The 25,479-nt window shown below is 48.7% G+C and overlaps 1 protein-coding gene across 1 annotated transcript in view; it reads left to right on the plus strand.

Annotated features, from left to right (window-relative positions):
* Positions 1-25,479, plus strand: part of FHAD1 (forkhead associated phosphopeptide binding domain 1) — a 157,539-nt gene that overhangs the window by 58,757 nt on the left and 73,303 nt on the right. The window contains exons 7-13 of the mRNA XM_021668394.2: positions 2,100-2,230; positions 7,257-7,346; positions 8,722-8,826; positions 16,357-16,464; positions 19,976-20,059; positions 21,154-21,306; positions 22,826-23,018. Of these exons, the coding sequence (XP_021524069.2) occupies positions 2,100-2,230; positions 7,257-7,346; positions 8,722-8,826; positions 16,357-16,464; positions 19,976-20,059; positions 21,154-21,306; positions 22,826-23,018 (864 nt within the window). The remainder of the gene's footprint in view (positions 1-2,099; positions 2,231-7,256; positions 7,347-8,721; positions 8,827-16,356; positions 16,465-19,975; positions 20,060-21,153; positions 21,307-22,825; positions 23,019-25,479) is intronic.

The following is a 25,479-nucleotide window of genomic DNA, read 5'->3' on the forward strand; positions in this document are numbered from 1 at the left end:
GGGATTAGGAGGTGGAGGAGCTGAGAGGGGTTGAGGTCTGTCATAGGGCGGAGGATTATTGGGTCGGGCCAGTGGAAAGGAGAGTTCCTCAGACAAGGAGCACCTGGGCAGTTGTGCAAGAGGAACAGAGGGTGGGGCGGGAACGAAGATACCAGAAAGCCTGCAGGTTTACAATGATTATAATCAGGAAGAAAACGAAAAAAGACAGGGCTAGGGCTATCTGCCACATGGCAAAATTAGAGGCTACAATAAAGACAGTACCACATATAAGAGAGGGAGAAAGAGAAGAAAAGAGAAAAAAGAGAGAAACAGAAAAAGAAAGAAACCAAAAATACAGTTTCTTACTTAACGGGAGCCTTTTATGCCAGCGGGCTAGTTCAAAATAAAGATTTTGGTATAAGCTGGGGGGTTTGGCTCTGCCGTAAGGCAGGGCTGCTATGAACGGGGCTTCTGAGTACCCACACCTCAGTCACTGCTGCGGAGACGGTTGGAAGAACAGCTCAGCGTCCCAAGCCGCGCTACCGAGCACCGGAGACGAGAGGGTTCAGGAATGTGGGGACGTCTCTCTCAAAATCCTGACCCTGAGAAACCCCTCACGGGGAGAAGACAAGAGTGTAGGGACGTCTCCTCTACGCTCAGGTCCTCGAGACAAGGCTGGGGTCCTGGACCCACGGCGAGAATCCCTGACGCTTCAGCGGTTTCGAGCAGGGACCTTACGAGGCAGACAACGAGTGGGGTAGTGGGCAACAGAAGTCTTACCTTGTGGTGGAACGGCGGCTCCCCAGTCCGGCTTTGTGTGGAGGAGTCAGTTTCCCCCAGGAGGGCTCTTACAACTCCTTCCGGGTTTCCGGCACCATTTGTGAGATTTGTTCTTGGGTTCTTGCCGAGTTTAAAAAGGAAGAAACTGGGGCCAACACAAGAAGATCCAATGTGAAAGGAATTTATTCAGGCTCCCGGGCGAGGTTCTGCGGTCCAACAGGAGGGGCCAGAGAAGCTGCACGGACTCCTCTCAGATGTGGGGTTTTATAGGGAGTGGAGGAGCTCGATTGGTTGTGGGAGAGCAGGACTACTATTGGGTAAGGTTACAAGCCTTTGTTTGCATACAGGACTTGGCTGCTATTGGTTAGAATTACTCGGCTGCTATTGGCTAGAAAGACTCGGCTGCTATTGGCTAGAAAGACTTGGCTACTATTGGCTAGAATCACAAGACCCCGCTTGCATATGGGGTTCTTTAAGGGAAAGCCAGGCTGTGCAAGAAGGGGAAAAGGGAACATGTCTGAGCATGTCCGAGCTTTCGGAAAAAAGGGGCGGGGGATGTGCATCCGAGCTCCCAGTGAGGCAACCGGCCTTACATATATATCATCTTTTTTAAGCCTTACAACAACTTTGCAGATACAACGAGAGGTTAAATAGGGCACTAAGCTAGGCTGAGCATCGTGGCTCATGTCTGTGATCCCAGCACTCCTTTGAGAGGCTGAGGCTGGCGGATTGCTTGAGCCCAGGAGTTTGAGATCAGCTTGGGCAACATGGGCGAAACTCCGTGTCTACAAGAAATACAAAAATTAGCCAGGCATGGTGGCACATACCTGTAGTCCCAGCTACTCGGGAGGCGGAGGCAGGAGGATCACCTGAGTCCAGGAGGTCAAGGCTACAGTGAACCATGATTGTGCCATTGCACTCCAGCCTGGGTGACAGAGTGAGACCCTATCTCAAGAAAAAAGACGACTGAGCTAGTAAGTGGTAGAGACGGTTTCCAAACTTGGATGAATGTGACTCAGCACATCCCCTCCTGCCACAAGCCCATCTCGTGGCCCCTCCTAGTTCCTCTCTCTGCTGAGCCTTTGTTCCCAGGGAGGGCCGAGGCCCACAGGTACCACAACAGATGTCTCATGTCTCCAGCAACATGCCCTGACCTCTCCTCACTGAGACCTTGAACAAGTGATGTGCAGCGGGTATTGTCTCAACCCCATTCAAGCTCCTGGGATCCTTGGAGACACCTCCCTTCTCGCTGCCAGGCTCATCACAAATTGGCTGATGGTGGCGGTGATAACAGTAATTCTCACTGCCTCTTTGACTTCTATGAATCTTCTTTTTTACAGGGATGGTGTCATCTTTGCAAAAAGACATGTTAGCAAAGGATGAGCAAGTTCAACAACTAAAGGAAGAGGTCAGTCAACTAAAAAGTCAGAACAAGGAAAAGGATCACCAGCTGGAAGCCCTTGGCTCTAGAGTGAGTAAGGATGGCTGTGTCACCTTCTTGTAGCTGTCAGGTGAAAAGTAACCAAAGTGAAGTCACACGATGTCTTGTTTCATTCACCCTGGGTCCTTATTTTAAATGTATTCTTACCTCTCGCACCGTGGTGCTAGGGGAAGGGGGATGGGGGGCAAACATGAGAAGCTCACCTAGAAAGACTAAAACAGCTGGCCAAGTTCTTTGCAGCTTTTCAAAGAACGGCCCAGAATAAGCAAGATGTAGCCTCAACTCCAGCAAATGTTTTCTAATGCCCGTTTTAAATGAGTTTGGTTAATTCCAGCAGCAAATGCGCTCTCAGCATGAATACTTCCCTGGCAAGGCTTCATATCAAAGCAGAATAGAATCACTGCATGCAAAAGAGGACACGGTGGGCTTCACCTCATCCAGTCACCACTGATATGCACAGTCACCTTTGAAGCAGGATGTTTGCAGGTCCAAGTGCAATTAGACAGGCTTTCACTTCTTCCCTTAGACTTCAGAGTGCCTGAGAATATTCTATGTGGCGTGAACCTGCTAGGCAAGTCAAGGACTGTTTAAAAGTAATTTTGAGGCCAGGCACGGTGGCTCATGCCTGTAATACCAGCACTTTGGGAGGCTGAGGCGGGTGGATCACATGAGGTCAGGAGTTTGAGACCAGCCTGGCCAACATGGTGAAACCCCGCCTCTACTAAAAATAACAAAAATTAGCGGGGTGCCTATAATCCCAGCTGCTCAGGAGGCTGAGGCAAGAGAATCGCTTAATCCCGGGAGGCAGAGGTTGCAGTGAGCCAAGATCATGCCACTGCACTCCAGCCTGGACAACAAGAGTGAAACTCTGTCTCAAAATAATGATGATAATAATAATAAAAATAATAATTTGGACTATTTGCAAAGTGTACCTCAATGCTCTGACTTTAGAATCCTGAATCTATAGGATTATCAGTATTTGTGAGGTTTATTTATTTGAAAAATAAAGAGAGGCATTTCAGATGTTCATATGAATTTGAATTAACCAATTCATTTTTAACGGGCGTGTGGTCAGCCCGCCTCGCCAAGCGCTCTGCATCCATCTCCTGAGCAGGGTCACTGCCTGGATTAAACGTGTTGTCGCTCTTTCAGGTGTGGGGTGTGTAGGTTTGTGGATGTGGGTGTGAGGATGTATGTTTGTGTGTGGGAGGGTGCGTGGAAGTGTGTGTAGGTGGGTGGGTGAGGGGTGTAAGGGAGTGTGGGTGGGTGTGGGTATGTGGGGGGTGTGGGGGTGTGGAGATGTATAAGAGTGTGAGTGTGTGAGAGGGTGTGTGGGGTGTATGTGTGTGTGATGAGTGTGTAGATGTGTGGTGTGTGTGGCTGGGTGTGTGGAGTGTATAGGTGTGAGTAGGAGGATGTATGGGTGTGTGAGCATGGGGGAGTGTGGGTGTGTGGGGTATGTGGACATGTGAGTGAGGGTATGTGGGGGGTGTGGATGTGTGTGGCTGTGTGTGAGGGGTGTAAATGTGTTGTAGGTGTGGATGGGTGAGTGTGGGTGTCAGTGTGTGAGTGTGTGAGTGGTGTTAAGTGTGTGTAGGTATATGGGGGTGTGTGTGTATGTGGATGTGTGAGGGGTATAAATGTGTGTAGGTGTGTGGGTGTTGTGAGGGGTGTAGATGTGTGTGGTGTGGATGAGTATGGGTGTGTGTATGAATGTGAGTGTGTGGGTGAGGGCACGTGTGGTGTGTGGGGTGTGCGGGTGTGTGTGGGGTGTGGGTGTGTGTAGGTGCATGTGGGGTGTGTGGGGTGTGCAGGTGTGTGTGGAGTGTGTGGGGTATGTAGGTGCATGTGGGGTGTGCGGGTGTAGGTGTGTGTGGGGTGTGCAGATGTGTGTAGGTATGTGTGTGGAGTGTGTGGGGTGTGTAGGTGTGTGTGGAGTGTGTGGGGTGTGTAGGTGTGTGTGGAGTGTGTGGGGTGTGCGAGTGTGTGTAGGTACGTGTGTGGAGTGTGTGGGGTGTGGGTGTGTGTAGGTGCATGTGGGGTGTGGGTGTGTGTGGAGTGTGGGGTGTGTAGGTGCATGTGGGGTGTCTGGGTGTGTGTAGGTGTGTGTGGGGTGTGCAGATGTGTGTAGGTATGTGTGTGGAGTGTGTGGGGTGTGTAGGTGTGTGTGGAGTGTGTGGGATGTGCGAGTGTGTGTAGGTACGTGTGTGGAGTATGTGGGGTGTGGGTGTGTGTAGGTGCATGTGGGGTGTGTGGGTGTGTGTGGAGTGTGTGGGGTGTGTAGGTGCATGTGGGGCGTGCGGGTGTGTGTAGGTGTGTGTGGGGTGTGCAGATGTGTGTAGGTATGTGTGGGGTGTGCAGATGTGTGTAGGTATGTGTGTGGGGTGTGTAGGTGTGTGTGGAGTGTGTGGGGTGTGCGAGTGTGTGTAGGTACGTGTGTGGAGTGTGGGGTGTGTGGGTGTGTGTAGGTACGTGTGTGGAGTATGGGGTGTGCGGGTGTGGGTAGGTGTGTGTGGGGTGTGCGGGTGTGTGTAGGTATGTGTGTGGGGTGTGCATCTGTGTGTAAGTATGTGTGTGGAGTGTGTGGGGTGTGCAGGTGTGTGTAGGTATGTGTGTGGAGTGTGTGGGGTGTGCATCTGTGTGTAGGTATGTGTGTGGAGTGTGTGGGGTGTGCGGGTGTGTGTGGGGTGTGCAGCTGTGTGTAGGTGTGTGTGGAGTGTGTGGGGTGTGCGGGTGTGTGTAGGTGTGTGTGGAGTGTGGGGTGTGCGGGTGTGTGTGGGGTGTGCAGCTGTGTGTAGGTGTGTATCTGTGTGTAGGTATGTGTGTAGGTGTGTGGGGGGTGTGCAGGTGTGTGTAGGCATGTGTGTGGAGTGTGTGGGGTGTGCATCTGTGTGTAGGTATGTGTGTAGGTGTGTGGGGGTGTGCATCTGTGTGTAGGTATGTGTGTAGGTGTGTGGGGGGTGTGCATCTGTGTGTAGGTATGTTTGTGGAGTGTGTGGGGTGTGCAGTTGTGTGTAGGCATGTGTGTGGAGTGTGTGGGGTGTGCGGGTGTGTGTAGGTGTGTGTGGGGTGTGCAGCTGTGTGTAGGTGTGTGTGGAGTGTGGGGGTGTGCATCTGTGTGTAGGTATGTGTGTAGGTGTGTGTGGGGTGTGCAGGTGTGTGTAGGCATGTGTGTGGGGTGTGCATCTGTGTGTAGGTATGTGTGTGGAGTGTGTGGGGTGTGCGGGTGTGTGTGGGGTGTGCAGCTGTGTGTAGGTGTGTGTGGAGTGTGTGGGGTGTGCGGGTGTGTGTAGGTGTGTGTGGGGTGTGCGGGTGTGTGGGGTGTGCAGCTGTGTGTAGGTGTGTGTGGAGTGTGTGGGGTGTGCATCTGTGTGTAGGTATGTGTGTAGGTGTGTGGGGGGTGTGCAGGTGTGTGTAGGCATGTGTGTGGAGTGTGTGGGGTGTGCATCTGTGTGTAGGTATGTGTGTAGGTGTGTGGGGGTGTGCATCTGTGTGTAGGTATGTGTGTAGGTGTGTGGGGGGTGTGCATCTGTGTGTAGGTATGTGTGTGGAGTGTGTGGGGTGTGTGGGTGTGTGTAGGTGTGTGTGGGGTGTGCAGCTGTGTGTAGGTGTGTGGAGTGTGTGGGGTGTGCATCTGTGTGTAGGTATGTGTGTAGGTGTGTGTGGGGTGTGCAGGTGTGTGTAGGCATGTGTGTGGAGTGTGTGGGGTGTGCATCTGTGTGTAGGTATGTGTGTAGGTGTGTGGGGGGTGTGCATCTGTGTGTAGGTATGTGTGTGGAGTGTGTGGGGTGTGCAGTTGTGTGTAGGTATGTGTGTGGAGTGTGTGGGGTGTGCGGGTGTGTGTAGGTGTGTGTGGGGTGTGCAGCTGTGTGTAGGCATGTGTGTGGAGTGTGTGGGGTGTGCGGGGGTGTGTCAGGGCCGTAGAGCTGACATCAGGTGGGGAAATCTGGAGAAACAGTACCTCTGGCTCTTCTACCCAGCAAATGCATTTGGGTTACTTTTGTCTCATGTCCCCTTCCCCGTTGACCTTGGGACGGGGCTGCCATCTTTTCCAGGCCGCACCTGGTGTTCAGCAGCACATGGGCTCCTCGTGAGCAAGGACATTGCTCATGTGAACATCCGAAATGACTGTCTTTATTTTTCAAATTACATATGCTGTGTTAATTTTAGAATAAAAAATAGAGAAAACTGGAAAGCAAAATTAAAGAGAGAAGAGCAATGCTACCCCAGGAAATCTAGGACAGCACTTGAGCGCATATGCCTTCTGTTTTGCTTCTATAACTACCTAGAAAAAAATATATGTAATAGATACATAACAACAAACTTACACTATACCCATTTTTTAAACTTTAAACAATCACTGTGTTCCCACATGGACAAGAGCTTTTCTCATGGGTCTTTCAAGCTCCCTTATACTCTCGTGTCTGTGCACAATGGAATCAAACAGCCCCAGGTTACTGAACACGGGTGTTTCCTTTGTGCTCACTACAGCTAACAGTACTCTCAAAAACATCCCTACACTCACAGACTTGCTGATCGGTCCGGCCATTGTCCCTATACATTCCTCAAGCAGAATTTCTGGGTCAAAAAGGAGGCACATTATTTATGTTCTTAATGCCCCTTGCCAGATTGCCCCCCGGAGTGGCTGTTCCGTTTCCACCGCCACTCCCAGGCCAGTGACGTCTCAGGGGAGTAAATTGCATAAAGCGCTAAGGGCCGTCCAGGTGCACTCGGGACCCTCCAAGGCCATCAGCGCATATTCCTCAACACAGACTCTCCGAAGCTGGGTTTCCTTGTGGTTTACATTGCTGGCTTTTGAAGATGAGAGCATTTGCTGTATACTTCTGATTTCATGAGTGGAGAACCAGGAATGGCTGCAGGATCCTGTGTGCCCGTCAGACACAAGGGGATGCCTTTAGGGATCTCTGTGGGTGACTGGATGGAAACAGCCAGAAACCCTCTCAGGGGCTCACATGCGGCCTCGGAGCCCCTCCTTCCCCCAGCAGCCCTACTTGGCCAACATCAGCCTCTTTCTCTGTCGCCCTGTTCTCCACAGTGCTCGGTGCTAAAGGAAGAGTTAAAGCAGGAAGGTGCTCACAGGGAGCTCAGGGAAGCCCAGGAGAAAGAGTTAAAACTCTGCAGAACCGTGAGTTGAGCTTCCTCCTTCCACCAGAAAAACCAGAGTTTGACCTTCGGGTTCTTGGTGGGATCCTGGGCATCACTCAGCACCGAGCCCTGGAGCTCCATGCTTGCTTGCTTGTTTGTTAACGTGGTCTCATCACTCTTTGATCTGCTGCTTCTGTACAGGTGAAGGGACCCCAGGATTCCCTGGGCAGTTGGCTCTGGTTCCCTCAAGGAGCCAGGCTGGGGTTGAGACTGGGGACAGGGACAGGAGGCTGGCCAGCTGACCACCACCTGGTCCTCTGCCCTACCCCCGACCTGTGACTCTCAAACATATGTCCCACTGTCCCAAGTTTAATCCTAAACACAGGCACTGTTGTTAACACTTCCTGAAGTATTTTTATTTAAACACAACCATTTATTTATTTACTTACTTATTTATTTATGTTTGAGATGGAGTCTTGCTCTGTCACCCAGGCTGGAGTGCATTGGCGTGATCTCGGCTCACTGCAACCCCGGTCTCCCGTGTTCAAGGGATTCTCCTGCCTCAGCCTCCCAAGTAGCTGGGACTACAGGCGCCCGCCACTACGCCCAGCTAATTTTTGAATTTTTAGTAGAGACAAGGTTTCAACATGTTGGCCAGGATGGTCTCAATCTCTTGACCTCATGATCCGCCTGCCTCAGCCTCCCAAAGTGCTGGGATTACAGGCGTGAACCACTGCACCCAGCCTAAACACAACCATTTAGTATCCACTTGTAAAAACAAAATAAAAAGTTATTTGCTTTGTATAGAAGGTAACCATAAAAATAAATACAATGATAACAGGACCATTAGAGTAAAAGGAGGTGTATTCCCCACGCCCTCCGAATCCACCGCGCACCTCAGCAGGTGTGCATTTTCCATTCATTGGGAAGCTCAGCTTCTCCGGCGTGCTCTTCCCCGTGCTAGCACTGTTCCTCCAGGCCAGGAGCATTTTACTCCCTGCCTCAAACAAAAAAAGAGAAACATTTCGTTGTTCTGTTCTTCCAGACCTTGCCTGTTGTGTCTTCCAAACAGTTGCCCCTTTAGATTCATCTTAAAAATACACCCCAAGAGCAGGGTGTTTCTAATGAACTGATGGACATCCTGTAGCGCTTAATCCAGGACTGTACTGACTTCCAAAAGAAACTAATTTCCTTTATCCAGAACTTTTAATATACCAGTTGAAAAACAGTCTATTTTGACTGCTATTGTAAAACCTTCCCCCGGGAGAAAGAATTAAACAAGCTGATACCACACAAGGTCCCACCTTAATGAATGGGATGCAAGGGGTTTCGAGGGCTCAGACCTCGCAGCCGGCCAGGAAGGCAGCTCCTGCAGCCCAGCAGGGAGGTTCACTCTATTGTTGAATCTTTCTCAGCAAATGCAAGACATGGAGAAAGAAATGAAGAAGCTTAGGGTGGAGCTGAGGAAGAGCTGTACTGAACAGAGCGTGATCTCTAGGACCCTGAGAGAAAAGAACAAGGTACGTAGCGGACGCCGGGCCCAGAGAGTGCTGTGGCCAGGAGTTCCCCACTCACCACCCCTGTTAGTCTTCCAAGTGGCCTATGCTGCTATTAACCCTTCTTACAGCTGAGAAAACTGAGGCTCACACAGGGAAAGAGACCAGGTTCACTCCATAGATAAAGTAATTGTGGCAGGATTTGAACCCAGGTTTGTCTGACTCCAGAGCCCCGTGAGTAACCCCACTACGCCATACTACCTTCTAAAACTGTTTCTTGATTTTTTTGGTAAATGAGACCCTCCTACCTGCCAGTTCCAGTGAGTTTAGTGTTGCTTAATTATTTTAATGTTCCTTCCCATCGTTGGAAAAAAAATTGCATACTCCAGACCTGTGCTATCCATTACAGTAGCCATTAACCATGCCTATTTAAATTTAAATTAAGGCATGGTAGCTCACTCCTGTAATCCCAGCACTTTGGGAAGTGGAGGCCAATGGATCTATCACCTGAGGTCAGGAGTTCGAGACCAGCCTGGCCAGCATGGCGAAACACCGTCTCTACTAAAAATACAAAAATTAGCCAGGTGTGGTGGCGCAGGCCTGTAATTCCAACTACTAAGGAAACTGAGGCAGGAGAATCACTTGAACCCAGGAGGCAGAGGTTGCAGCAAGCCAAGGTGACTGCACTCCAGCCTGGGCGACAGAGCAAGACTACATCTGAAAAAAAAAAAAAATCAATTTAAAATAAATAAAACAAAATGCCGCTCCTCAGTTGCACGAGCCACATTCCAAGTGCACAGTAGCCACGTGTGGCTGACGGCTGCAGCACTGGACCACGCAGATGTGGAAATTTTCATCATCGCAGCAAATCCTATTGTTTTAAACTAATGGTGACCTCTTTAAGCAACAATGACCAATTGAAGAGTTGTATAAAAGATGCTTATGGATCACACATATTTTAATATTTTTTTAACTGAAAATTTCTTTTAAGAGTCCTGAGCAGTAAGGACAGAGTCTATTTCTTTCCATTTGAATCGTTTACTTTATTTGATTAGAAGATGGTTGTCATTGAGAAAACTAATAATTTTTTTAAATAAGTAAAGATAGAGATTCACTATGTTGCTCAGGCTGGTCTTGAACTCCCGGCCTCAAGTAATCCTCCTGACTCAGCCTCCCAAAGTGCTGGGATTACAGGTGTGAGACACCACACCCAACCACAACTGAGAATATTTTAAGAACAAATCTAAAAGGCCGAGGAATTCTATGTGAAGGGAATTTCTCAGGAATGATCTGAGAAATAAAAGCAAATCTAGTTTTTTCTCCAATTTTATTTAATATGAATGTAAGTATAGTCACCGGAGATCAAATCATTAAAACCTCACAAGCTGAAATGTATACTACGCCAGGATCACATCATATGGATAGTATTGAAGCCTGCAGAAGTTGGCCAGACATAAGTAGACTTGGCAGAAATAACAAAAAATTCAAATCAACAATTAAAACTACACAGTGTAAAATTTATTATCGATTAAAACTTAAGAGAAAAATCAAATATTCTTGTCCAGGTGTGGTAACTCACACCTGTAAACCCAGCACTTCGGAGGCCGAGGCAGGAGGATTGCTTCAGGCCAGGAGTTCAAGACCAGCCTGGCCAACATAGTGAGCCAAAAAATTAAAATTGAAAGTTAAAAATTAAAATACAAAAAATTATACAAAAAATATTTAAAATATTTAGTATTATTAAATACTAAATATTTTAATATTTCAATTATTAATATTTTAAAAATTAAATTAAATATTAAATATTAATATTTTAAATATTAAATACTAAATATTTTGATATTTAAAATATTAAAAGTATTAAAAAATACAAAAAAATTAAAATAATCTCTTTAAAAAATCAAATATTCTTGGAAAAGTTTAGATTTGTAAAATATAGTCTGGAGAAAATGGACATGGTAGAAATGATAACTACAAAATAAAACACACAGTGACAGACCTGTGATTGGTAAATATTTGATAGGATCCAGAAAAACTTACAGATGAATCAAAACTACAAAAGAACTAATCCAGGTAAAAATACTTTCAGGAGACTAACGTGAAAATGAAAACATTTGGAAAGCTGTTAAACAACTGGCTTAATGAACTTGGCTCTGGAAAATGCCCTCCCAATGAAAATGAATTGACTATGGTATAGTTTTCTTTTAAATAGTTGTAGTAATGGACATGGAGTCAAAATGCTCTCTGGGCTATCAGATTTTCTCTAAGCAAGGCTTTGGCTGCATTCCACAAGTCTTAGTACGTAGTATTTTCATTATTACGCAGTTCAAAATATTTTCCAAATCCCATTGTGTTATTTCTTCTTTCACCCATGGGTTACTCTGAAGTTTATTTCCTAATTTCTAAATATATGAGGGTTTTCTGTTTACCTTTTTTTTTTTTTTTTTTTTTTTTTTTTTTTTTTTGAGACGGAGTTTCGCTCTTGTTACCCAGGCTGGAGTGCAATGGCGCGATCTCGGCTCACCGCAACCTCCGCCTCCTGGGTTCAGGCAATTCTCCTGCCTCAGCTTCCTGAGTAGCTGGGATTACAGGCACGCGCCACCATGCCCAGCTAATTTTTTTGTATTAGTAGAGACGGGGTTTCACAATGTTGACCAGGATGGTCTCGATCTCTTGACCTCGTGATCCACCCGCCTCGGCCTCCCAAAGTGCTGGGATTACACTGTTTACCTTTTTTGTTACTGATTTTTTAGCTTAATTACACTGTGGTCAGAGAACATCTTCTGGGTAACTTCAATCTTTTGATATTAATCGAGACTTGCTTTATTACCTGCATGTGGTCGACCGCAGTTCCACACGTACACTTGAAAAGAATATGTATGCATTCTGCCATCATTGGGTATAGTATTCTATAGACATTCATTAAACGAAGCTTGCCAGTAATGCTCAAAACTTAAACGCTCTTACTGATTTTTTTGTCTGTGTGTTTTGTCAGCCACTGAGAGGCATGTTGTTTAAAGATCCTATCATGATCGTGGATTTGTCTGTTTCTTTTTCTAATATTGTCAATCTTTGCTTTATATATTTTGAGCCCGTGTTAGTAGATGCATATAAATTTACCATTTCATTGCTTCCTATCGAATCAAATCTTTGACCATTACTAGATGCTCCTCTTTATTGCTAGGGATGTTTTTCCCTTAGAGGCTTTGTCATTAAGGTAGCTCCATCGGCTACACTAGCTTTCTTTTCATTTGAGTTTTCATAGACTATCTTTTTCATACTTTTTATGTCAATCTTTATTTTAAAATGTGTATCTTATGAACAGCACGTAGGTTTTATACAGTTTGACCATCTTTGTCTTTTAGTCCAAGTATATTTAACATAATTGCTGGTATACTGGGATTTAAATTTATCTTCTTGCTCAGGGCCAATTCTTCCTGTTATGTTCCTTTTTCTCTCCATTCTTGGCTTCTTTTGAGCTGATAGTTTTTTATCATTCCCTTTTTCCCTGTATTAGCCTGGAAACTTTCTCTCTTTTACTCTTCATTTAGTAATCATAAGATGATAGCATGCATTCATGACTTACCAAGATCTAATATTTAGTGAGTTTTTAACTTTTACTATTTTAGTGATTATTCTAAATTTTACAATATGCATTTTCAACTCACCAAAATTCAATATTCATTAATAATATGTCCTTCTTCTTGTTAACACAATGACTTAGACATTGACACTTTAACTTCACTTTCCCCATCCAGACTCATATGCCACTGTTGTCATTTTCTAAACTTCTCTCTATATTTGAAACTCTAAGACATTATTAGGATTTTCCTAAAGTCAATATCCATATCTATATATGACTATTCTATCTTCTCCACATATTTGATCATCCATCTAGATTTTTCTTCAGCCTGAAGAACATCCGTTAGTATTTTCCTTCAGCATGGCTCTGCTGGTGTCATATTCTCTCAGGAGTGTGTATGTGCATGTGTGTGTGTGCATGTGTGTATGTGTGTGCATGTTTGCATGCATGTGTGTGCGTGTGTGCATGTGTATGTGTGTGCGTGTGCTTGCATGTGTGTGCGTGTGCGTGTGTGCATGTGCATGTATGTGTGTGCATGTGCTTGCATGTGTGTGTGCATGTGTGTGAGTGTGTGTATGTGTATGTGCGTGCGTGTGCTTGCATGTGTGTGTGCATGTGTATGTGTGTGCCTGTACTTGCATGTGTGTGTGTGCGTGTGTGTGAGTGCATGCATGTGTGTGCATGTGTGTGCATGTGTATGTGTATGCATGTGCTTGCATGTATGTGCGTGTGCGTGTGTGAGTGCGTGCATGTGTGTGCATGTGCATGTGTGTATGTGTGTCCATGTGATTGCATGTGTGTGCGTGTGTGTGCATGTGCTTGCATGTGTGTGTGCGTGTGCGTGTGTGTGCATGTGTGTGCATGTGCATGTGTGTATGTGTGTGCATGTGCTTGCATGTATGTGCGTGTGCATGTGTGTGAGTGCATGCATGTGTGTGCCTGTGCGTATGTGTGTGCATGTGATTGCATGTGTGCGTGTGTGTGCATGTGCATGTGTGTATGTGTGTGCGTGTACTTGCATGTGTGTGTGTATATGTGTGTGCATGTGCATGCGTGTGTGCGTGTGTGTGTGCGTGTGTCTGAAAGCATTTATGTTTATCCTTCATTCATGAAACATCTTTTGACTGGGTATTGAATTCTGCACTGCCAGTTGTTTTCTTTCAGCACATGACAGATGTGAAGTCTATCATTCTACTGTCTTTTGGCTCCAATCATTTATATTTAGAAGTAAGCTATAACCTAACTATTGTACCATTGTGTCGTCTTTTAATATTCTAGTTTTTTAAATGTTTCTTTTCCTTTAATTTACAGCAGTTTTATTGGGATGTATCTGGGTATAAATTTGTTTTTATTTATCTTGTTGGGGTTCGTACGGGCCTCTTGAATCTTGGGCTTGGTGTTTTCCATTAGTTTTGGAGCTTGGGCCACAAGCTCCCTGGGCCGTGGGGAGCTACTGAGGCCTTGAACAGGGAACTAACATGATTAAATTTGGGATTAATGGTAATGGTGAAAATGATTGCCACAGTTTTTCATGGACTCAGCTTTATGCCAAACATTTCATCTCTTTTCATCCTCACAACACCTCTGACCTAGAAATTATTATGCCCATTTAATTTTTTTAATATATTGGAGCTTTTCAAGATGCCTCTTTCACAGATGTGGGAGTCAAGGCTCAGAGTCAAGTCTCTGCCCAAAGGCACACAGTAAGTAAGTGGCAAAGCCAAGATCAGGGGAAGCCAGGCCTGTCTGACTCGTTACTGTGGCACAGCCATTAGCCACCTGTGGATATTTAGGTGAAATTAAATATAATGTAAAATTCAGTTCCTCAGTCACACGAGCCACACTTCAAGTGCTCAACAGCCAGATGTGGCCAGTGGCCACCGTATTGAATAGCACAGCGTTAGGGCATTTCATCATTGCAGAGAGTTCTACCAGACAGTGCTGCCCCACCACTTGGCAACCCGCTCACAGGACCAGGAAGGATGTTCCGAAAGGAAATAAATTAGAGGCAAGGAGGCCAGGTATCACGGCCAAAGGTGCTCAGGGCCTAGCCTGAAACCATGCATATTGGTCTGTTTTTACGCTGCTGATCAAGGCACACCCGAAACTGGGAAGAAAAAGAGGTTTAATTGGACTCGCAGTTCCACATGGCTGGGGAGGCCTCAGACTCATGGCAGGAGGCAAAAGGCACTTCTTACATGGCGGCAGCAAGAGAAAAATGAAGAAGAAACAAAAGCAGAAACCCTTGATAAACTCATCAATCTCATAAGACTTACTGTCACAAGAATAGCATGGAAAAGACTGGCCCCCATGATTTAATTACCTCCCTCTGGGTCCCTCCCACAACACGTGGGAATTCTGGGAAATACAATTGAAGTCTAGATTTGGGTGGGGACACAGCCAAACCATCTCACCATGCACAGGGGAGGAGCTCAATAAATCTCTGAGAGTTGGTGCCAAGGGTCTGCTGTGTGGCAGGGATATGAGGAACAGGGCTGCCAGAGCTGGGGCTGGGGGCAGGGAGGGCATTTACTGAGAGGAGGAGCCCAGAGCAGAGCCCAGGACAGCCTTTGCTTCTGCAGCATTTGAAAAACGTCCACCTTGGCTGGGCACAGTGGCTCATGTTTGTAATCCCAGCACTTTGGGAGGCCAAGGTGGGCAGATCACAAGGTCAGGAGTTCGAGACCAGCCTGGCCAACATAATGAAACCCCATCTACTAAAAACACAAAAATTAGCTGGATGTGGTGGTGGGCACCTGTAATCCCAGCTACTTGGGAGGCTGAGGCAGGAGAATCGCTTGAACCTGGGAGGCAGAGGTTGCAGTAATCCGAGATCGTGCCACTGCACTCCAGCCTGGGCAACAGAGCTAGACTCCATCTCGGGACAAAAGAAAAAGAAAAACGTCCACAAAAACAGAAGCTGGGGCATTTTTACACCTGAGAGGATGCAAGTGGGGAAACTGAGGCCCACCAAGCTTAGCTGGCCTTCCCAGAAACACAGTTCGCTGGAGACTGGCTGCACCCTGCCACTCAGAAGAATGCTCTGCAGGTTACTCTGGATGTGTTACATGAAATCTGTGTGACCCCTCTCTAGCCCCCTAATAAACCTTGTGAGATTGTTTCAGAACAAAATCTTCTCACCTGGGAGAGTTTGTCTCATTTCCTGGGAGTGCCTGAGCCCTGGCTCCACAGACGCCCAAAATAACCTTCATGGTTCAGACGTGAACGGAGCAGCTGCAGGATCCTGTCACGGCCAGCAGAGGGCAGCACCAACCATGCCCAAGCTCGCCTAGAGTTGCCCATTATCCAAGCAAGTAGGATACATAGGCAAGTTTCCCTGCTTTAAATGCTGCCTTTTGCAGGCTGCAATTCTTTACTGGCCATTGCTTAGCGAGTCTCCCAGAGCTGTTTCCCTTGGTAAGTGTGCTGGAAGTGGTAACAACAAGCAGGTATGATAATAAACCCAGCAGTAACATTTACTGAGTGCCCAGGATGGGCGATGGTTCCTTACGGTGTCAGGATGACACTGCATGGTGGCTACTCCTATCCACCTGTCCTAGGTCACAACACCTAACACACTTATAGAGAGCCCTTATGCAGTGCTGTCACTGTTCCAAGCTTTTTTAAATCCCCATAATAACTCTGGGAAGAGGGAACTAGTATCATCCCCCCATCTGACAGACAAGGACACTGAGTCATGGAGCAGTGAATGACTTCGCTGAGGTCATACAGCTTGTTAGGGACAGAGCTGGGATTAGAGCCCAAGATGCAGGGCTTGGCCCTTTCCCCCAGCGAGCAGTACCCCCTGAGCCTACCTCCACCCCGTGCACGCCTATGACCCCTGCCACATGGGCTGCAGCTGTGCCTACCCCTCTGGGACCCCCCATGGCCATTAGACGTCCTAGAGGAATTTCCCCAGAGTGCATTGTGACCACAGTAGCAGCAAGCACACGCTTTCATCATCATTTCAGGTTGAAGAGAAGCTTCAGGAGGATTCCAGAAGGAAACTGCTTCAGCTGCAAGAAATGGGGAACAGAGAGAGCCTCATTAAAATCAATTTGGAGAGGGCAGTAGGTCAGGTAGGCATGGTCCAGGGCCCTCTTCATTGGCCCACGCTCCCCAGTGATTGCACCCAAGCAGCCGGCAGGGATGAGAGAGGAGGATGCCCAAAGTAGGAAGACAGATGTGCGTTCCTTCTCCCGTCTTTCTCACGGGCAGAGGCTGTCTGCAGCTCCCCATCCCCATGGACATCGCTAAAGAGGCTTCCGCTGCCGGGAGACCTCCCACTCAAATAGTTTGCGATGACCTGAGCCCCAGACCAGGTAGCCCACCCCGGCTCCCTGCCTGCCCCCAGTTAACCGAGCCCCTTACCCTCAGTGGTGTTTCTAGCATGTTCTCCCTAACGATCTTAGTCCTGATGTTTACCACAGATTTCCTTCCCCTCGGGCCCCAGCAGACATTGCACTCAGTGTCTATAAGGAAATGCCACTTTTCTTAATAAACTAAAACCCCAGAGTGTCCACAGTGGGTAGTGGATGGAGAAGGTCCCGGCTGCGCGCGAGCCGCTATGACCGGGTCTTTAGGTGCCGTTTCTCTGATGCTGTGGCCTGAGGTCGCTGGTGGCCCTTCCTGGCACATGTGGCACAGTCGTGAGGGCCAGAATGTGCAGGCAGGACTTTACCAAAGGCCAAGGGAGAGCAAACAGGGAACCAAGATGGGAGGGCAAGACCTTGGGGAATGTGGCCCCCCAGGGGCAGCCACCCTAGAGTCCTCCACGAGGGTCCCTCTCCTGGAAACCACGGTTCTGGGGGATCCACAGAATGGTTTGGGCAAGTGCGTGCGTGTGTGTGTGTGTGTGTGTGCACGCGCGTGCATGTGTGCACTTATTACTGGGAGGGAGGGCTGTGGTGTGTGTGCACGAGCGCGTGTGTGCTTAATACTGGGAGGGAGGGCCATGTGTGCGTGTATGTGCACGTGTGTGCACCTTTTTATCATTGGGAGGGAGGGCCGTGTGTGTGCATGTGTGCGTGTGTGCACCTTTTTATTACTGGGAGGGAGGGCTGTGTGTGTGTGTGCACGAGCGCGTGTGTGCTTAATACTGGGAGGGAGGGCCATGTGTGTGTGTATGTGCACGTGTGTGCACCTTTTTATCATTGGGAGGGAGGGCCGTGTGTGTGCATGTGTGCGTGTGTGCACCTTTTTATTACTGGGAGGGAGGGCTGTGTGTGTGTATGTGCACGAGCGCGTGTGTGCTTAACACTGGGAGGGAGGGCTGTGTGTGTGTGTATGTGTGCATGTGTGCACCTTTTTATTACTGGGAGGGAGGGCTGTGTGTGTGTATGTGCACGAGCGCGTGTGTGCTTAACACTGGGAGGGAGGGCCGCTGTGTGTGTGTGTGCGCGTGTGTGTGCTTTTTTATCACTGGGAGGGAGGGCCGTGTGTTTGTGTGTGTGTGCGCATGTGTGCACCTTTTTATTACTGGGAGGGAGGGCTGTGTGTGTGTGCATGTGCTTTTTTATTACTGGGAGGGAGGGCCGTGTGTGTGTGTATGTGCGCGTGTGTGCACCTTTTTATTACTGGGAAGGAGGGCTATGTGTGTGTGTATGTGTGCGTGTGTGCACCTTTTTATTACTGGGAGGGAGGGCTGTGTGTGTATGTGCATGAGCATGTGTGTGCTTAACACTGGGAGGGAGGGCTGTGTGTGTGTGTGCGCATGTGTGTGCTTTTTTATCACTGGGAGGGAGGGCCGTGTGTTTGTGTGTGTGCACGTGTGTGCACCTTTTTATTACTGGGAGGGAGGACTGTGTGTGTGTGTGCTTTTTTTATTGAGAGAGAGGGCCGTGTGTGTGTGTGTGTGCATGCACGCGTGTGTGCTTTTTTATCACTGGGAGGGAGGGCCTCCCACTGGATTCTCAGGCAGGTCTGTGAACTACCAAAAAAGGTTAAAAGCCAGCATCCCTCCACAGCACCCAGCTCAGCTCCCAAAGCTGTTCCATTTTCTACCATCCAAGCTTTACCAGGTGGTGTGACCAGGCCTTTATCCCTGCACACTAAAATTCAGATATTCACCACTGTCACCCCCAGCACCATTTCTCCTGCGGGTTGCCAGCCTCTTATCAAGGGCGGAGAGCCTGCCCGTCTGGGCCTCTCCCTGTGCACCTTGGCTACTCCCACCCTCCCCCCAACACACACCTGATTTCAGGGCCTGACCTGTGCTCCTTGCCCAAGGGCCAAGGTTCTTGTTCCAGCTCTGGGCAAAGGTCATCTGGGAGGAGCCTTGGAGGTACTGAGACTGCTCCAGGTCTACACCCAAGAGAGAAAGGACCAGCCCCATCTCTGCCTCCCAGGGCCTTCCACTCTTGCATCTCCAAGGCCCTGCTCCCTGTCTAACAGTCTGCCCTTCCCCAGGCAAGTGACATGGCCCAAGGCCACGTCTAAGATGACCTCTCCCTCCTAATGGCCCTGGGCAGCCATTCCTATGGGGAGCCCCTGGTGGCAATGGGGAACCAGCATTCACAGGGCCTCCCCTACACAACCAGGTCTTTGGGTGAGCTGGGACCCTCCCCTTGGCCATGAAGCCAGAAGATGGCTTTGAGAACCTCATGTCACCTGGTCTTCTCCTGGCAGGGTCACTGCAGAGATGTCCCTGAGACATTCGCCATTAGGACTCCCCCTGTGCAGTAAATACCTGTGTCTTGGGCCCCGTTGACTTTTAGGTTGACGCAGTAGCCTTTTGGTCCCTTCAAGGCTCCGCTTTGGAGCCTTTGATAACCACATTTTGCCAGTGAACCGGAGACTCACGCCAGGGGCTGCCGTGTTGATAAATTCCCGGAGAAAGTCGGGCTCCTTTTTACCTTTAACTTCTGATGGAATCAGGACACCCTGGACTTGGGATTCTGTAAGCCCGGACTTAATGTCACTTCTATTTCATCAGCCTTAACCCAAAAACACTAGCACCCAGGAGGGGCCGGTGAAAGCCCCCTGAAGTCGAGGCCCTTGGCTTTAGCCGATGTTTCAGTGTCCAGGCATTTAACGAAGGCTTGTTGGGTGTTTGAGTGTCTCCTCTACAGCAGGCACTGTCGTGGGCTCTGGGGAGACCAAGGTGAACGTGGTGGGCATAGTCTTCGGGACAATATGGACTCAGGTGTGAAATGGAGAAAGACAGCACTTTCTCCCCTCCCTGGGCTTCCTTGCTGACTACACAATTTACTTGGGCTGACAGCCTCCATATTTATTTCACAGTCTGGTGCCAACTGAGCAATTACCAAAGAGTGCTCCCGGCCCCAGACTTCCCATTGGATAATTGGCAGCAAGAGGCTCTTCTGAAGGTTTGAGACATGTGTGCGCACTGACCACAGGCATCGGTCAGGTTAGGCAGGCGTGCCTGAAGACTAATTAAAGCCTGCTGTTCTCTTTTCTTCTGCGGGTACCACGACTCCCGGGGAGCAGCGAAGATTCTGATGACGCAGAACGATTATTCAGGCGTGCAAACCCTTCTAAGCGGTGTTTCCGCACGCTGCCGTGGAAACGCTGCCCCCACTGGCCAGCCCCCGCCGGCCCCCTGACACTATGCCCCACTTTCTGCTGCAGCTGGAGCACTTCAGAAGTCAAGTCATCAAGGCCACCTACGGACGGGCAAAGCCATTCCCAGACAAGCCTGTCACCGACCAACAGGTTAGTCCGCCGTCCTTGCCGCGTGGCGCCTTCACTTTCGTCTTCTTCTTCGGGGATCTGGATTCCAGACCCTGGGAGCATATGTTTCTGTTTTTTGTTGGTGGCATATTTTTCACACTGTTGCTACACCATAAAGATTTGTTTTGATTTTATGGGATTTCCTGGCTTTTAAAATAAAAGCCAGTTAAAACTCCCTTGAAATGTGTCTGTGAAAATCAAATTAAACCATTCGGGCTTACTTCTGGTCTCCAGACACACATGTTCAGACTTCATTAGCACTGGGAGAAAGGGAGCCGCCTCCCCGCAGCCAGTGCGTTCTGGCGCATTCCTTCAGAGGAGAAAGGTTGACAGTGGCAGTGAGGGTGGACGTCTGGCTGTAATGATTGCCTTGCTGTTCTTCCGTCACTCTTTCTAGCCCCCTGTGTCACAGCACAGGTGGGAAAGTGTGCCGTGGGCTGCTTCCAACGGGTGTGGGAGAACCTGACCTTCTGCTATGAGCTCAGAATATCAGGCTCAGTGTTCTGAATCCCTATGCAATACAGAAGACTCTGGAACAAACTCAGGGCCACAGTACAGGCCTTTGGATCTTAAAAAGAATCTCTGGGCCTAGCACAGTGGCTCATGCCTGTAATCCCAACAACACTTTGGGAATCCGAGGCAGCCGGATCACAAGGTCAGGAGATCGAGACCATCCTGGCCAACATGGTGAAACCCCGTCTCTACTAAAAATACAAAACTTAGTTGGGTGTGGTGGTGTGTGCCTGTAATCCCAGCTACTAGGGAGGCTGAGACAGGAGGATCACTTGAACCAGGGAGTCGGAGGTTGCAGTGAGCTGAGAATGTGCCACTGCATTCCAGCCTGGACGACAGAGCGAGACTCCATCTCAAAAAACAAAAAGAAATCTCTGATCCTGGGACTCATGCCCTGGTGACAGGACCAGCGTCCCCCTTCAGAGCCAGAGCCATCACTGAAACGTATCAGGACCTCCATCCTCCCCTACTGAGACCGGGACTTTGAATCTCTCCCATTCCCTTTGCCCCAGGGCCCCCCACCCCTGCATTTTACATCTTTTTTTTTTTCTTTTTCTCACCAGTTAATAGAGAAAATCACCCAGGTCACTGAGGACAACATCAATTTTCAGCAGAAAAAGTGGACCGTGCAGAAGGAGACCCAGCTCAGCAACTCCAGGCAGGAGGTGACCGCTGGGAACGTGGAGAAGTTGAGGACGTCGCTGGACAGCTGCCAGGTGGCCCCTCCTCGCGCTTCCCACACATGGTCCCTTTGTCTAATTTTTGTGCTGCTTATTTGGGAAATTGCCCAGCTTTTTTGGAGCAAGTTGGGCAGAAATGCTTGGCTTTTCTATCCACTTTTTCCTCTTGTTGGTGAAACTTGTTGGAGAAGAAAAAACAAAGGGCCTCAAAAAATGCCTCCCATGCGAACTTGGTGTGTCCAAAAAGAGATGCCTGAGCATCTTCAAGTCCTGACTTTGAGCGGTGTACATCCCTCACAAAAAAAGACATTTTTTCATAGCCCTCATGTTATTTCCAGAGAAACCAAAGAAACATTCCGGTTTTTTTTTTTTTTTTTTTGGAAGATGGAGTTTTGCTCTTGTTGCCCAGGCTGGAGTGCAATGGCGTGATCTCAGCTCACTGCAACCTCCGCCTCCCGGGTTCAAGCCATTCTCCTGCCTCAGCCTCCTGAGTAGCTGGGATTGCAGGCATGCACCACCATGCCCGGCTAATTTTGTATGTATAGTAGAGACAGGGTTTCTCCATTTTGGTCAGACTGGTCTTGAACTCCTGACCTCAGGTGATCTGCCCGCCTCGGCCTCCCAAAGTGCTGGGATTACAGGCATGAGCCACCACACCTGGCCCATTCCTGCTTTTTATTTGCATTTTCTTCTTTGGCCCAGCCACAAAAGGCATTTTCCACACCCTTGCCTTTGACTCTGGAGGAGCAGGGGTCGGAGGACCTGGCCACAGCCCCACGGCCCCCACGCTGGGACATGGCTTATCCATGCAGGCGGTGGCTTCTGCTCTCTCTAGAAATCAGCAGCTCCTGTCTAGGGAGTTTGTGCAAATGCTGGCTTGTCAGCACTCTTTCAAATCAGGAAACCACGCTTTCCGACCAGCTTGCCTGTTGATCTTGGCAGGAATTCTGATGAATGGAAAAAAGAAGTAGCCACATTTGCCTCTCATTGCAGCCAAACTGTCGATGGCACTTCGGCTTTGGGGTTTCATATACCTAAAAGGGGGCTCACTTTGACCATCGAAAGTCTAAATTAGAGTGCCAAAAAAAAAAAAAAAAAGCTGTCAAAACATAATTTTTTTTTTGAAAGGGAGTCTTGCTCTGTCTCCCAGGCTAGAGTGCAGTGGCGCGATCTCAGCTCACTGCAACCTTGGCCTCCAAGTTTAAACAATTCTCTGCCTCAGCCTCCCGAGTAGCTGGGATTACTGGGCACCTGCCACCAGGTCTGGCTAAGTTTTGTATTTTTAGTACAGACGGGGTTTCGCCATCTTGGCCAGGCTAGTCTCAAACTCCTGACCTCTTGATCCACCCGCCTCAGCCTCCCAAAGTGCTGGGATTACAGACCAGAGCCACCGAGCCTGGCCAAAAATTTTTAAAAAGAAAAAACTGAGCCCTCCCAGGGTGGCCAGCATGTGGCGCTGCCTGCTTCGAGTCGAGAACGCTGCTCCTCAAAGGTGGCGTCAGGGGCTATTTCTGGCCACGGGGCCTGGGCTCCTCATGATCTCATCTCTCTGCAGGCTTGCATGACATCCTGCTGTGGCAGTGACCTGAAGAAGGAGGTCGACCTTCTTCAGCACCTCCAGGTGAGCCCACCTGTCTCGGGGCTCCAGAAGGCGGTTCTGGACATCCTGAGGCACGCGCTGTCCTGGCTGGAGGAGACGGAGCAGCTCCTCTGGGACCTGGGGATCTCGCCCTCCAGCACTGACAAAGGTTACTGGGACTTTTTTCTCACATAGTTGCATGACTCTAAAATGTCGCATTGAAGCTCAGCATGACAGGACATCTGTTGAGGAAGTCTTCATGGGTGTCTGGCCAAGTCTGTTTCCTTCTCCAGACTCCCCTGCTTCTCTGCTTGAGACGTAGTTATCCATTAAAAAAAATACACAAGTGAGACACGATAACTGAAGGAAAATGAAACAGAACAGAGGCAAAGGGAAAATGAAAGCAAAATTATGCAAAGTCTAATTATGCTGTTTAACTTTCAAGGCATTTTCCCGTGGAAATAGCCACGTGATTCTAGGCAAGTCACTTACCCTGTCTATGCCTCAGTTTCTGAATCTGTAAAATGGGTCTAATAGGGAGTACCCACCTTTAGGGCTGTTGAGATTTTTTTTTTTTTTTTTGAGATGGAGTCACTCCGTCGCCCAGGCTGTAGTACAGTAGCATGATCTTGGCTCACTGCAACCTCCGCCTCCCGGATTCAAGTGATTCTCCTGCCACAGCCTCCTGAGTAGCTGGGATTACAGGCATGCACCACCACACCTGGCGAATTTTTGTATTTTTAGTAGAGACAGGGTTTCACCATGTTGGTCAGGCTGGTCTCAAACTCCTGACCTCAAGTGATCCACCCACCTCAGCCTCCCAAAGTGCTGGGATTACAGGCGTGAGCCACCACTCTGGCCTCGGCTGTTGTGATTATTAAAATGCATGATGTATGGAAAGTACTTGGAATAGTACCTGGCACACAACAGGCATCACTAAATGTTTGTTGACTTTCAATTTTACAAAAAATAGTGTCACGTTACCCCCAGTTTTGTTTGGTCTGTTTCGAATGGTACATCATCAGGAAGCCCCTCCACGTCAGCACACACAGACCTACGTCATCGCGGCTGCTGATTCCATTGTGTGGGATGCGCCATTATTTATTTAGACAATCCCCTATCATGGGCACTTAGGTGATTTCCGGTCTTTCACACTCATAAATCATGCTGAGATGAACATTGTTGCACATATACCTGCTCATCTTATCTTTATTTTCCTAGAGGTGGAGGGCATGAACCACTTTCTTTCAACAAAGGTTTACTGCATGCTTGCTTACAAGACACCCGGTGCTATGCAGGGCAGAGACGTAATAGGGTCAAAAACAGGTAGAATCAGGTCATGTGTGTGGGTGGTTCACTGCAAAATTCTTCCACTGTGATCCTACATTTGAAATTTTCTATAATAAAATACTGGGGTCGGGGGGAACAGGCACTGTCCCTGCCCTCAAAGAGCTTGTGGTCTCAGGGGGAGGGATGCAGTGGGCATTAATGGAAAATCACTCAAACGTGAAAGCTCAGTGGTGACGATTGCTGTCAAGTGCAGGGTTCAATTTGGTCAGGGAGGGCAGGGCAGCTGCAGGATGCATAGGAGTTGTTTGCCAAAGAAGGGAGAGAGAGAATTCTGAGCAGTAGGAGCAGCGTGGTGGCAGGGGGTGCATGGAGAGCACACGGGGCCAACAGAAATGGGGCAGGGTGGGGCAGACTGGCGAGGGGGCTTCCCAGGGCCCTCATGGGGGATCTTCCAGGGCTAGTAAGAAGGTTTTTATTCTAAGGGCAGAGAGAAGCCCATGAAAGCCTTAAGTGAGGAGCTAGACAAGCTTGCATTCTGAGACAATCACCTTGGTGGCACGTGGACAACGTCCTGGAGGGTAGTCAGCGTGGTGCCCCAGGAGCCACTTGGGAGGCTGCTGTAAGAGATGACAAGGCCACCCTAGGGCAGGGTGGGGATGGGGAAAGAGCAAAGATTCAGGGGTGGGTAAGAGGTAAATCATCAGGCCTCAGTGGTAGGACTGGAGATAGTTGGAAGCAAAGACAGAGAAGAGTCAACAGGACCTCTAGGTTTTCGGTGTGTGTAAAAGATGGATGTGATTTCTTCACTAAAATTCAGAGCAAGGAATGCAGGATGAGGCCCAGGTTTGAGGGGGAAGACGAGTATGAAGTACCTGTGAGACATCTGAGTTGAGATGCCCAAGAGACTGCTGTTTCCCCAGATGTCTTGTTTGGGGATAGATCATAATGATGTATCCCCAACACCCGGAGAGCATGTGCCACACAGCAGGGGCCTAATAAGTATCTGTAGGATGGAGGGATGGAGGAATGGATGGAAGGAAGTATAGATGGATGGACAGACGGACAGACGGATGGATGGAAGGGTTAGGGTGGGTGGGTGGGTGGGAGGATGGATAGATGGATGGGAGGAAGGGTGGGAATGGATAGAAAGGTGGTTGGGTCGGTGGGTGGATGAATGGATGGATAGAATGCAGGAAGGCAGGAAGGAAGGAAGGAGGGAAGATAGGAAGAAATATAAAGCCATACACCTGTAAGGTATCACTTAGGAAGATTATTTGTTCTTCAGTCTTGAAGAATAACTAGAACTCTGCTCCACGTTTTGCCTGATTTCATGTAAGCTC

Source organism: Aotus nancymaae, unplaced genomic scaffold (assembly GCF_030222135.1).
Source record: "Aotus nancymaae isolate 86718 unplaced genomic scaffold, 86718_ANA_hifiasm-v0.15.2.pri h1tg000053l, whole genome shotgun sequence".
NCBI lineage: Eukaryota > Metazoa > Chordata > Mammalia > Primates > Aotidae > Aotus > Aotus nancymaae.